The sequence below is a fragment of the Elephantulus edwardii genome, unplaced genomic scaffold, assembly GCF_000299155.1.
Source record: "Elephantulus edwardii isolate Elephantulus edwardi_28Jun2011 unplaced genomic scaffold, EleEdw1.0 scaffold00036, whole genome shotgun sequence".
Taxonomy (NCBI): domain Eukaryota; kingdom Metazoa; phylum Chordata; class Mammalia; order Macroscelidea; family Macroscelididae; genus Elephantulus; species Elephantulus edwardii.
The window spans coordinates 534,393-548,715 of NW_006399786.1; the positions used below are offsets into that span (position 1 = coordinate 534,393).

Here is a 14,323-nt window from a genome sequence, read left to right on the forward strand (position 1 = left end):
CAACAAGCTAGTCAGATATTGCAAGCGGCTTCATTCATGTGACATTGCCATTTCAGCACTGAAAACAAGCAGAGAAAGATGGAATTTACACGGCACAAACAGAGGTAAATAGTAAGAACAAGCTGACTCTGATAATTTCAAAGGAGTAACTGGGCCTCTAACTTGTGCCATGATAGCTAGGTGCTTTGCCTGCCCAAGTATTCTGACGACTTTCCTAATTAGAGTCACTGGGTTTTTCTGCTCTGTGCTGTGGTCTTCCCTAACCAACTACTGAATTAGTAGACCCACCACCCTCCAGGAGTTGCCCTTTCACTTTGGAAAGATGTTGTATTTTTAGAGTTATTCATTTAAAAACAGATTACAGATATACACATCTTTGCATAAATAAAATCTGAGATATATTATGTATATATTAAAACTTTCATCAACAGGGTGTGTTAAAAATTTCAAGTTCTGTCATTCAAGTTCAAAAAAGGCACACTTGTTTTTTTCCTTTAGACTTTCAAAGAATACAACTGCTAGCCCCAAGTCATAACTGATACTTAATAGATTTTTTGCCTTTGATTTCCTCTTCTCAAGATAAGCATTCATCCTGTTATCAATGGCTTGGTTCTACCTCCCAAAGAAAGATCCATAGTAGCTTTAAAATGGAGTCCATTATTGTCAGGTTTCAGAGTAATAAAACTATAGCTTTGTTGGGTTCATCTGCCCAAGTCGGCTTTGGCTGTTTCCATTAAGGCTTATCATTTCCAAATCTGGCTTTCCGACTGCTGGGTTCCGATGCCCTTCGGACCAGCCTTGCTGGGGGCTTAGGTCGGATGCCTTCAGTAAAATCTTGTTCTCTCACTGAGTCAACCTGGCCCTTTGAGAGAAGGGGTTGCCGGAGTATGACTGGGGTCTGGGTGCCTCCATCTTTGCAGTGAGGCGCAGAGGTGTTGTAGGGCTGCCCTCTGCCGGCATCTTCTTCTACCTCGTTTTTATATTCCATTTTGTAGGCCTGCTGGGCTTTCTTTGAGAACTGTTCTGACAGATAGCGCCTTCCTCTGGGCTGCAAATTGAGCACAGTGGTCCCAGCACCAGTGTCTGAGTCGCTGCTGTTGCCATCTATCAGAGAGGAAAAGAAAACAACATAACAGAAGGGTTATAAGTAACAACACCTTGTTGTTTGCTGACAAGTCGGTACCAATTCATTGCTGACCCTCTCGTGTATTTTCAGAAGCAACAAACTGCATGAGAGGAGAATGTCCATCCTTCTCCCTAGAGCAGCTGCTGGATTCGAACCATGGGCCTTTGGATTACAGCACAGCTTCTTCTCAGTAGGCCACCAGAGTTCCTCTGGATCAGTTTGTTATTCCCTCAGATGTTAGGAAAGTGGGGAGTTCCCCAACTCTGGAAGACCTCACTCTCTCTGCACTGTGTAACCTTGGGTGTGATGAATAATCTCTGTAAACTTTCATTTCCCCAGTGTGCACTCTCACTATCAATGATAGGAATTTTTAAGAGCTATGTACCAGGCATTGTCCTAAGGACTTTAAATATTAATTTTCCCATTTACTTCTCTAAATCATGCACTATAGTGAGGAGCTAAGTGGGATTCAAGAGTGAAGCAGTCATGAGTGAAAGCGCTGCAATTCAAATTGAGCAAGTCTGGCAGCGGGGTCTGTGTTCTTACTTGCCCAGGAGAACGATCCCAGGGGACAGTGTCTTCTAGATCGGCACTGTGCCTAGGACATCGTAAATATTCTGATTTTTAAAAAGCCAAATAACAAAAGCAAGCAAAAAAAAAAATCCCAAAACAAAACCAAGCAACCAAATAAAGCTCAGTTGCTGTCAAAGTCCACTTCACCTCAGGACACTCCATGTGCATTGTAACAGAACTGGGCTCCTTTTGAAAGCCCTCGGGCTTTCTTTCAGTGGCTGATTTATTTGGAAGCAGACAGCTAAGTGGATTCAGACTTCTAACCTTTCTGTCAGTAGCAGAGCACATCTATGTACTTCCCTTGTGCTCCAGACTCTGATAAATGTCTGCTGTTGTGAAGATTCCTGTCTTAATCTGCAATCTCATATGAAGTTTTGCTTATTTCTTTTAGATTTTCATAAATGGGGACGAAACATTGAAAACCGCCAAGGTGCACTTTCTAAGCCAAGGGAGGAAGGATTATTAGAACCAAGGGGTTTGTCAGGTCCTGGAGTGGGAGGGACAGGTGATGAGACATCTGTCAAAGTGTGTTTGCCCAAGAGTTAACATTCTTGGGACCTGAAAGTGTATTTGATGGTCACATGGTGACAACTTGCATGGCCCAATATTTTAGATATTCACAATTCTGTTTTCTTTCCTTCTCATTTCTCACCTCACCTTCCGTTAGCATAAGCCATCATTACTTTTTTTAAAAAAATTTAGATTAATAAGTACCCTCAAATGGGTATTGTTCTATCTCATATAATACAAACATGGAATCTTCATATTTTTCTTTTAAGGTTCACAAAAAAAAATGACTTGTGAGGCTACATAGAGATTCTGATCAAATAATTAGATGGCTCTGGTAGCCTAGTGACAAGTGCTGTGCTGCAATCCCAAAGGCACACAGTTTGAGGCTACCAGTTGTTCCTAGAGACAAGGATGGGCAATCTCCTCCTGTGCAATTAACTTCCTCTGAAAAGCTGCTGGAGGGTCAGCTTTGGGTCAGTTCTGACTGTATGGTATACAGCAAGCCACATACTACACTTTATGATAATGATTTAATACTTCCAATTGAAAGTAAAATATATGATTGTATTTAGGAAGAGATAAATGAACATAAATATTTAAATATTTACAAATTTTGAGGTTTGTAATTTTCTGTGTACTTGCTGACTAAACACAATGGCAACAGTATTTACTATTACTCTAGGGCTAGCCCTGGCCGCGCAATGGATACAGATATTGGCTGATAACCAAAAGGCCTTAAGATCAAACTCATCAGTCACTCTCTCAAAGAGGGACGTGGCAGCTTGCTTCCATAAATATTTACAGCCTGGGAAGCCAAATGGAACAGTACTCAGTCCTCTAAGTTCATTAGGAGTTGGGATCAGTTTGATGACAGAGGTTTATATAGATAAGACAGGTTTGGAAGTAGGAATGGCATTCACTTCCTAAACAACATGTCTCTGGAAATTCTATGAACTTTGAGAAAAGATGATAGCTATAGAAAGGCGTCAGGTCTTTTGTCCATAAGGTCCCTAAGAGTTGTGCTTGACTCGACAGCAAGCAACAACAACAAAAACATACATCATTCTATTGGGTATTTTGTTTCCAAGGCTATAAGCTTCATGAGAAGAGTGCCTTTCTTTCTGCCTTGGAAGTCCAGGTAGATTTGAACCATTAGAGAGGTGTGGCCACTGGTTTAATCATGCAACTCCAACCCAGAGAGCACGCCTCTCTGACAGTTCAAATCCACCACAGGCTCTGTGGGAGAAATATGGGGTATCTCCTTCTGTGCAATTTACAACCTTGAATACTGACTTGGCTCTGACTCAAAGGCAATGAATATTAGTAAAAAAATATTTATATTACATTTACAGGCTGTTTGACTCATAGCCTTTTAGAAAGAAGAGGGGAAATTATCTTTTACAAAAAATAGTAAATAAATTTGGTTTTTTTTGGTTGTTGTTGTTCTACGAATATTCATTACCTGTATTAGAAAAATTCTTTTTCTTTTGTAGCTTTTCTGGAAGCTTTGTGTTTTTAGGCAAAGATAAATATCTTGAGGTTGATGTGGAAGCCTGCAAAGGAAATAGAAAACTTTTATTAAATGACACAAACAGCTTATCTTACATACTGTAAGATAGAAAAATATTTTGGCAAACTCTGAACTGATGTTAAATTTTAGTTCTCAATAGCAAACTACTTTGTGAGGGCCAATAGCAAAAGTAAAATTCTACGCAATAAGAAATTATTGTTGTTATGTGCCATCGAGTCGTTTGCGACTCATAGTGACCCTATGTATAAGAGCTCTAAACGCTGTTCTATCCTGTGTCAAACTAGCCATCTCAAACGCACTTATTACCACCACTCCAGTCACAAAATCGATCCATCTCATCAAAGGTCTTCCTCTCCTTTGCCGCCCCTCCACTCTGCCAAACATGATGTCCCTCTCCAAGGACCAGTCCCTCCTTGCAACATGCCCAAACAATATCAGACGAAGCTTCAGAATCCTTGACTCCAAGGAGCATTCCGGCTTTACGTTCTCGAGGACAAACCTGTTTGTTCTCCTAGCAGTCCACGGTATATTCAACACTCTTCTCCAGCACCACAGCTCAAAGGCATCAGTTCTCTTTCTATCAACCCTATTCACTGTCCAACTCTCTGATGCATAGCACGAAACTGCGAACACTATAGCCCGGATCAGGTGCACCTTAGTCTTCAGACTGACGTTGTTGCTCTTCAGTACTCTTGAGAGGTCCCTCACACCTGACATTTCCTGGCTGCTGTTACCAAGAGTGTTGACTGTGAAGCCAAGCAAACTAAAACTGTTAACCATCTCAATCTCTTCACCATCCACACTAATGCTGCCAATTGGCCCAGTGGTGAGAATCTTTGTTTTCTTGATGTTGAGCTTCAATCCATATAAGAGGCTGCAGTCCTTGACTTTCTGTAGCAAGTGCTTCAGGTCCTCCTCAGTTTCAGCAAGTAGGGTTGTTGCAACTCAGGTTGTTGACGACTCTTCCACCAATCCTGATGCCACATTCCTCTTCGTACAGCCCAGTGTTGTGGATGATCTGTTCTGCATACAGATTGAAAAGGTATGGAGACAGAATACATCCCTGATGTATCCCTTCTTGATTTTGAACCATGTAGTGTCTCCTTGCTCTGTTCTGACGACTGCATCTTGGTCCAAGTATAGGTTTCGCATTAGCACAATCAAATGTTCTGGGATTCCCATTCTTCTCAGAGTCAACCACAGCTTATTGTAACCCACAACGTCAAAAGCCTTTGCATAGTCAATGAAGCACAGATAGACATTCTTCTGGTATTCTCTGCTTTCTGCCAAGATCCATCTAACATTAGCTATAATATCCCTAGTACCACAACCTCTTCTAAATCCAGCCTATCCATCTGGCAGTTCTCTGTTGACATATTGTTCCAAACATTTTTGGATAATTTTCAGCAGAATCTTGGTTGCATGTGATATTAATGATATTGTTCGATAATTTCCAAAGTCTGTTGGGTCACCCTTCTTTGGAATGGGAACAAATATCGATCTTTTCCAGTCAGTGGGACAGCTGGCTGTTCTCCAGATTTCTTGGCACAACTTAGTGAGCACATCCAGGCCAGTGTCTGTCTGTTGAAATATATCAATTGGTATGCCGTCAACTCCTGGAGCCTTGTTTCTTGCCAATTCCTTCAGAGCAATTTGAACTTCCTCCTTCATCTCCATAGGCTCTTGCTCATACATCATTTCATGAAATTCTTCTGTGTCAGCCAATTCCTTCTGATACAGTGACTCTGTGTACTCCTTCCATCTTATCTTGATACTTACTGGATCATTTAACATTCTACACAAAGTATCCTTAAATTTTAAAACACCTATAATAGAAATCAGTACTAAGGAAAATAGAAATAAACTGTGACCATTAGGAACAAGGTGTGAAAACCACTGAGTTTTCTAAAAGAGAGTACTACAAAAACTTAGACTTTATATATGAGAAGAAATTATGAGGAAAAATAAATTTTGTCTAATAGATTTTTAAATTATTGAAAGCAAAATTTATTACTACAATAATACAAAAGTAATACTACAAATGCTATACTACATGTTTTCTTTAATTTTTCACTAGTGCTATAATATTATTTACATTAAAAAAATATTGTTCATGGAGAGTCATTTTAATCACAATGATCCAAAGAAAAACTGGATAAATTGTGTATACTGCACTGAAACAGATAAGGGAGAGAATAATTTAAAAGAGATATATGAGAGGGTATTATGGTTATCACAAGAGTCCACAGTTAAGGTTGCAGAGTGGAGTGTACTTGGGGCGGTGGGAGGGGTGTGGCAGGATTGTGCACCAGGGAGGGAGTTTTTCTTTTACTTTTCAAAGAGAGGAGTGAACTGTGGGGGGGAGGGCGGGGGGCACAGGGGGAAGGGTTAGGCAGGGAGAGAAGTGCAGCAATGAATGAATAGAAATCCAAAATCTCTGTAAATGTTCATTAAAATTATTAAAATAAAAACATTACAAAAAAGATGTAATGCTGGCTGCTTTTTAAAATCAAGAAATTATAATTTCATTGGAAAAGATTTTTCCTATCTAGTCACAATGTCTTGGGATAATCTAAAATGCTGAACCAACCACACCATAAATGCTCATGTCATCTCAGCACTGCAGTCCTCTTCTTTAGTTCCTTGGGAATGCACTGGCTTGCCCACCTCTGGGCCTTTGCACTGGCTTTTCTCACATCCTAGAAACTCAACACTTTGCAAATAACACCTGGTGTAACCATTCCATTTAAAACTGCAGCTTTTTTGATCCTTTCCTATATACCCAAGTTCTTTCCTTGACTGTTTTATCTTTTTTTTCTATAACACACTTTGCTCTCTGTCACTAATCTGTTCAGTGTTTACTGTATTCATCTCCTCCACTATAGTTTAAGAAGATAAATTTTCCAAGCTCAGGAATACTTCCAGTTTTTCTCACTGGTATAAGCAAAGTGCCTACAACAGTATCTGGAAAATACTAGTTGTTAAAAAATATTTGGAAATAACTAATAATTGATTTTACCCTTGAGTTAATCCCACCCCAGGCTCAGTCCTCAGCAGCCCTTCCGCTGGCAGCGTGTCCACAACAGCTGCCGGCTCTGCTGTTGGAAACTGCACGCATTCCAGAGCGCACATTCCACTCACCCTGCGATCTCGATTTAAGCTGTTGTCTTTTCGAATGCTTTCTCTCAAACTGTGCCGTCGCCGGATCAGAATCTCTTTGGCCTGTCTCTCACTTGTGTCAGCCGTCAGATTGTGTCTGTTGTACGACAATGTCTGAAATGAAAACACATGAGCAGCATTTGATGAAAGACCTCATCATTCTCTTAGACATTTCAAAACTCATGTTTCTTTGGCTTTGCACCTCAATGAGGCCTTTAAAACTTCCATGCCAACCAAGAAAATAAATAAAACTAAACAATATAAAAATTCAAATTATGAGGGTCTATGTTCTCTGATAAAACTCAGTATTTTTTTTTCTTTGAAAAGGGATAATCTTGTACAAATGAGGAAAACTACTGAATTCCTACGATAGCTCTTTCTGTATCATGGAACATTTAATCATTTCTAGGAGCTGGTCAAAAGTAAAACTCATCTTCATATTTCTACAAAACCAAAACCAAAGCTAGTGCTCTCAAGTCAATTCTGAATCATTTTCCTCTACCACGTTTCTAAGGCTGTCAATCTTTAGTTGAGGGGGCCACCCCTTGTCTTCTGCAGAGCAACTGGTGGAGTCTAACTAGTAACATTTTGGATAGCAAAGGCAACACATGCATACGGTATTACCTTAGACATTCTGTAATAAATAGAAATTGCTAGTGTTAAAAGAAAAGCCACTTGAAGCCACTTGGTGGTGCCATATCCTTGTGATTAGAACTTTTCAACTCATATTTCAAATATAAAAGAGAAAGCTACTATTCCACCAGTAATTACCACGTTTCAGTATTTGAAGGAAAGCAACTGTCTAAATTAGGTTTGTACATGGAATATTAGTGCTTTATAAGCTTTCCAGACATGTTTCTTAAAATAAATAATAATTCATAATTAAGTCCACTTTTTGTTAGCACTAATGTCTATTTATTGTGAACATCTCTACATAGAACTATATTAGACTCTGTAAGAGTTATGCAACAGTTAAGAGAGAATAAAGTTTAATCTTTGCCTTGAACTTCTGAGCATGACTTAGTGCTATAATCGTGTGATATGGGGTCAGTATCGTATTTGAACATTGCTGTTAGATGGCCATTGAGTTAATTACAACTTATAGTGACTCTACAGAACAGTTTTCCTGGCTGTAATATTTTCTGGAGGGAGCCCTGGTAGGCTAGGCTGTAGAAAGCTGCACTGCTAACCTAAAAATTACACTTCTCTAGCGATTTGAATCCACCAAATGCTCAAGCTCCCACACAACGTACAGCCTCAGAAACTCATTGTATCAGTTAATACATGTTTCAATGGCTATGAATGAAAGAGTGAATCTTCTTAGAAGCAGAACCAGGTCTTTCTCTGCAGAGACAAGCTCTTAACCCTTGCACCACTACGACTACTCCATGTAACGCTAACGAAAGCTTAGAACAGTCTGGTGGTGGTTAGAAAGACATCAAAAATTGGAAGATATAAATGAGCTGACAAGAAGTGGCTGGATGCTCCAAAGGGAAAAAAGTGAAGCGGCAAAGGAACCAAGAATCATGGTCACCTGGAGATGGTAGATAAAGGAGGTAGAAAAAAATAGGCTGTATAAAATGACGTTTATAAATAGGGACCTGAAATTCTGAAGGCATCAACCATTCATTGCCTTGATCTGTTTTATTGAAACAGAAGAATGCTGCCATCAAACAAGAGTGTTCAACATGTGTGGACCAATGAAAATATAGGGAGGAAGACAGAAGAGTTTGGGGGAGACCAGCAAGGAAGTCATAGAAATAAGATGGCTTGAAAGTGAGGTGGGCTCTGACAAGACATGTGACCCTCTGAAGCACTTCACCTTGCTGTGCCTCAATGTCTCCATCTGCAGAATGGAGACTGTAATAACACTAATAACCTGAAGAACTGTAGATTTCAGTGTACTGAGCGATCTTAGCAAATCATATGCAATCAATGGTAGATAGTTCTGATAGCTTAATTAGGTAAAGACTTGTGCTGCCAACCCAAGGATAGGTGGTTCAAATCCACCAGCTGCTTCATGGTAGAATGATGAGCAATTTCCTCCCTTGTGGTATCTATCCTCTGAAAACCTGCTGGAGGATCAGTTATGATTCAGTTCCAGTTTGATGGGACATAATAACAAATGTTAGCTATATTATTAGCAAATCATTAGAATGCAGTGCTTACAATAAAAATGTACTGAAAGAAGCGATGTAAAAGGTGCATTATAGGAATTTTTTTTTAGAAAATCCCAGAACGTTTAATTGTACTAATGGAAAACCTATACTTGGACCAAGAGGCAGTAGTCAGAACAGAGCAGGGTAACACTGCATGGTTCAAAATTGGAAAGGGTGTACGCCAGGGATGCATCCTGTCGCCATACCTTTTCAACATGTATGCAGAGCAGATTATCCGAGAGGCTGGGCTCTATGAGGAGAATTGTGGCATCAGGATTGGTGGAAGATCTATCAACAATCTCCGTTATGCAGATGACACAACCCTGCTTGCTGAAACTGAGGAGGACCTCATGCACTTGCTGCGAAGGGTCAAGGACTGCAGCCTTCAGTATGGACTGAGGCTCAGTGTCAAGAAGACAAAGATTCTCACCACCGGACCAATTGGTAGCATCAGGATGGATGGTGAAGAGATTGAGATTGTTCACAGCTTCAGTTTGCTCGGCTCGACAGTCAACACTATTGGCACCGGCAGCCAGGAAATCAAAAAGCGTATCGCGATGGGAAAGTCTGCTGTTAGGGACCTCTCTAAAGTACTCAGGAGCAACGGTGTCTCTCTGGAGACTAAGGTGCTCCTGATACAGGCCATGGTCTTTGCAATCGCTTGTTATGCATTAGAGAGTTGGACAATGACTAGGGAGGACAGAAGGAGAGTGGATGCTTTTGAGCTGTGGTGCTGGAGAAGAGTACTGAATGTACCATGGACTGCCAGGAAAACAAACAGATTCATCTTGGAGAGGATTAAACCAAGCTACTCCTTGGAAGCAAGGATTCTGGGGCTTTGTCTGACATACTTTGGACATGTTGCCAGGAGGGACAGGTCCTTAGAGACGGACATCATGCTTGGGAGGGTGGAGGGACGGCGCAGGAGGGGAAGACCCTCTATGAGATGGATTGACTCGGTGACTGGGGTAATCGGGATGGGTGTGTCAGAGGCAGTGCGGTTGGCACAGGATAGAGCAGGGTTTAGGGCTGTTGTGCATAGGGTCGCTATGAGTCGCAAACGACTCGACGGCACATAACAACACAAACAACAACAACAACAACAGAATTTTACCAATAATAATGGTTACCCATGGCGGAAAGTGTTTGGAGCTCCCAGTTTAATACAGATTTGGACGCAGGAGTGGCATCTACTTCCTAAACAACATGCCTCCTCCATGAACTCTGTCTGATAAATGACAATAGTTATAGTAAGGCTTCTGGCCTTTTGTTCATAGGGTCATTATGAATCGTACTCAACTCGATGGCAATCAACAACTGAAAACATTTAAACTTTTCTAACTTTTAAGCTTACTTACTTCTTTAAGAATGTAAAATAAAAAGTGGTAACCATTTGGCTTATTCACAATTGTTGTCGTTCAGTCAAGTCAGAACTGACCAATAGCTGACACTCCAGCAGGTTTTCAGAGACAGTAAATAGCACTGGAGACTGTTCACCCTTCTCCCATGGGGCATTTGATGGATTTGAACTGCTTGCCTTTGAGATTGCAGTGCAGCTTCTTAGCACTAAGCCACCAGAGCTCTCTAAAATTCATCAACATATGTTTCTTTATCTTACAGTAGTAGAAAACCCAACGAGTCAGAGGTTAACTGTGGTCTCTTGAACGAAAGTGGTGTTCTAACAAATTTGGGATCACAGAAGGTAAGTTTGAGAGAAAAAAAGAAGATGCCTGGTATGGGATGTACAGAGTTTGAGGCTAAAGGTAAGATATTAAATTATAACACATAATAAAAATGGAAAGTTTTAGCCAAAGGTAAGTAAGCATTTTGGTAAATAAGTTATTCTCACTCGCTGGCGGATTTGATAGAGATTTCTTGATAGTATTTCTCTAATTTCATCCATCTCAACAGGGGTGAGCTTTCTTAATTTTTCTTCACGGCCATCACTGCCAAAAGAAATGGGAGAAAAAGTGATTTACTAATCAAGTAACAATTACTAATAAATTAACACTAGATTACCCATATAGATATGCAGTGGTAGTATTTAACCAGAAGAATCGTACTTTAATGAACAATGCTTAGGACTTATTAAACACACAGAATTTTGAAATAATTTAAGATTTTAATACTTTTTTATTTCACTATTGAATGCATTCATGACACAAACAACTGTCTCCTTTGTCAAAAGCGAGAACTTGATGTTACCTGGCTGTCATTGCTGGGCGTGATGAACAAAGGATTTATGTTGTTTTTGTTAAGCACTGTTGAGTACAACTCATAACAACCCTATGAACAGTGGATCTGACCTCTGTCCTAGGCTGTGCCATCTTCCCACTTCCTGATACACTAGAGACTATTGTAACAGTCACTGTGTCAATCCACCTGGTTGAGGATCTTCCTCTCCTTTGTTGACTCTCTACACTTCAAGCATCATGTCCCTTTCCAAGGAAGAGCCCCTCCTAGCAACATGCCTGACGTATGTCAGGTGAAGCCTTATCATCTTTGCCTCTAAAGAACACTCCAGCTGCACCCTCTCTCTCCAAGACATATTTATTTGTTCTTTTGGCAGTCCATGGGATGTTCAGTGCTCTTCTCCAACATCACAGCTCAAGGGCATCAATTCTTCTGTTATTCCTATTCATTGTCCAGATCTCAGATGCATAGCAAATGATCAGAAAGACATAGCCTTAATCAGATGTAACTTAGTCCTCAAACTGACATTGTCACTCCTTAATAATTTGGAGAAGTCCCTAACTGCAGAATTTCTCAATGCAATGCATCTATTTCCTGGCTGCTGGTACCAATGGTGTTAATGGTGGAACCAAGGAAAAGTTGTTGACAATTTCAATCTCTTCTCCATCCATCATGATGCTGCCTATCAATTCAGTGGCAAGAATCTTTGTTTTCTTTACATTGAGATGCAATCCATACTGGAGGCTGTATTCCTTGAACTTCAACAACAAGTCCTCAAGTCCTCCTCACTTACAGCAAGCAAGGTTGTGTCATCTGCATAACACAGGTTATTGAAGAGTCATTTTACAATCCTGATGCCACATTCCTCTTCATAAAGTCAGCTTCTTGAATAATTTGCTCAGCATACAAACTGAATAAGCATGGAGAGAGAATACAACCCTGACAAACTCTCTTCTTAATTTTAAACCATGTAGGGTTCCCCTGCTCTGATCACACAACAAACTCCTGGTCCAGGTACATGTTTGACATGAGCACAATTAAGTGTCTGGGATTCCCATTCTTCTTAATGTCAGCCACAACTTGTTATGATTCACACAATCAAACACTTTTGCATAGTCAATAAAGCACAGACATTCTTCTGGTATTCTCTACTTTTAGCCAGGATCCATGTGACTTCAGCAATGATCTCTTCTAAATTTTGCTTAAATTTCTGGTAGTTTCCTATCTAGGTACTGTTCTGGCTGTTTTTGAATGATCTTCAGCAGTATTTTGCTTGCATGTGATTATTAATGATATTATTCAATAGTTTTCACATTCTGTTGGATGCCATTTTGGGGGGAATGGCAACAAATATGGACCTCTTCCAATCCATTGGCCATACAGCTGTCTTCCAAATATCCTGGCATAGACTGATGTGCACATACAAGACTGCATCTATTAATTGAAACTAGTCAGCTGGAATCACATTGATTCATGGGGCCTTATGTTTTGCCAATGCCTTCAATGAAGCTTTCATTTTTTTCCTTAATTATCATCATCTCTGGCTCATATGGTGCTTCCTAAAATTTTTCAGTGCCAATCAGTTCTTTTTTGGTACCCTGAGTCTGTGTATTCCCTCTATCTTCTTTTGATGCTTTCTAAGTAATTCAATATGCTGCCCATAACATTTTTCAATATTGCAACTTGAGGTTTAAATTTATTTTTCAGTTATCTCTGCTTGAGAAATACAGAATGGAGCTCTTCCCTTTTTAGTCTCCAGTTTGAACACTCTACACATTCCATTATAATACTTTGCTTTATTCTCTTGAGTTTCCCTTTGAACTCTTCTGTTCAACTCTTTTATTTCAGCATGTTTCTCCTTTGTTTTGGCTTCTCAACACTCTAGTGCAATTTTCAGACTCTCTTCTGATTTCCATTTCAGTTTTTTCTTTCTCCTTTGTCTCCTTTCCATTTAAGAGTCATCCATCACATCGTTGTCATTACAAAGATGTGACAGAAGACTATTAAATAACAAAGGACAAAGATAGGAAACAGAATTTCAAGTTCTGGTAGAATGCAGATTTCCTGGTACCATTATGGATAGAGGATTCAGAAACTATTGGCCTGAAAAGATCTTTAAATTTTAAACCAGAAATTAAAATATTCTCTGAACTCTTATTTAAACCAAACAGTAGTTTTATTTCATTACATAAAGACTATATTCTTTCAGCTTTGTGTTTTTAAGAGGATGAACCTATATGGGATTAAACTGACAACAACTAAAAAAGTCAACTGAGAAGCTTAGGGGACAGTGAATTTATGTTACTGAGGGAACTTTGATTTCTATATTATAAAGAACTTTACATCCTAGTAAAAATTATAGTTTACATACCAAACCAAATCCAAACCCACTGCTCATAGTGATACTCAAATAGGTTTCCATGGCTATAACTTTCCATGCAAAAGAAGGGTGAGAATGGTTATACCACTTAAGACGGCAAATCAATGTCACTGAATTGTATGCAAGGAAAATGTTGAATTTGTATGTGTCCTGTTCTCTATTTCCAACAGTAACATTAAAATAAATTAATTTTTTAAAAAATCATTCATGACACCTTGCTACACAAAAATTTGTAAGATGTTATTTACCTAAATTTTGCAAAAACAGTATTATAGTTCCTTATCATTGATTTCTCATTCACTCACTGTCACAGCAGGAACAGATTCACAGCTGGTCATCTGATTACATATATCTACCCCAACTCCTTTAGTAAAAAGGCTTTGAGGATATATTAAACAAATGATACAATAAAATAGGTAAGAAATAAAGACAGAGAAACAAATTTAAGTTGGAAAGACTAATACACATAAATAAATACCTTTTAAAGATGGACTACAAATAGCCAAATTAAAAAGTAGTTACCTTATATTTTTCTTTAAAAAAATACAAACTTCTTTTCCTATAAACCAATTGTATTAAAATTATTGAGTTATCGTCTAAAAGAGAGATGTAACTGGGTATTTCTGTCATCACAGGAGACTAGAGCGAGGGCTGCATGGTGGAGGGGACCTGGGGGAGGGTTTGTAAAACAA

The 14,323-nt window shown here is 39.4% G+C and overlaps 1 protein-coding gene across 1 annotated transcript in view; it reads right to left on the bottom strand.

The window, feature by feature from the left end:
- Window positions 1-733: 733 nt before the first annotated feature.
- Window positions 734-14,323, bottom strand: part of SLC9A2 (solute carrier family 9, subfamily A (NHE2, cation proton antiporter 2), member 2) — a 180,631-nt gene continuing 167,041 nt past the window's right edge. Inside the window, exons 9-12 of the mRNA XM_006884547.1 lie at window positions 10,908-11,004; window positions 6,882-7,013; window positions 3,672-3,762; window positions 734-1,104 (exon numbers count right to left, since the gene is read on the bottom strand). Of these exons, the coding sequence (XP_006884609.1) occupies window positions 734-1,104; window positions 3,672-3,762; window positions 6,882-7,013; window positions 10,908-11,004 (691 nt within the window). The remainder of the gene's footprint in view (window positions 1,105-3,671; window positions 3,763-6,881; window positions 7,014-10,907; window positions 11,005-14,323) is intronic.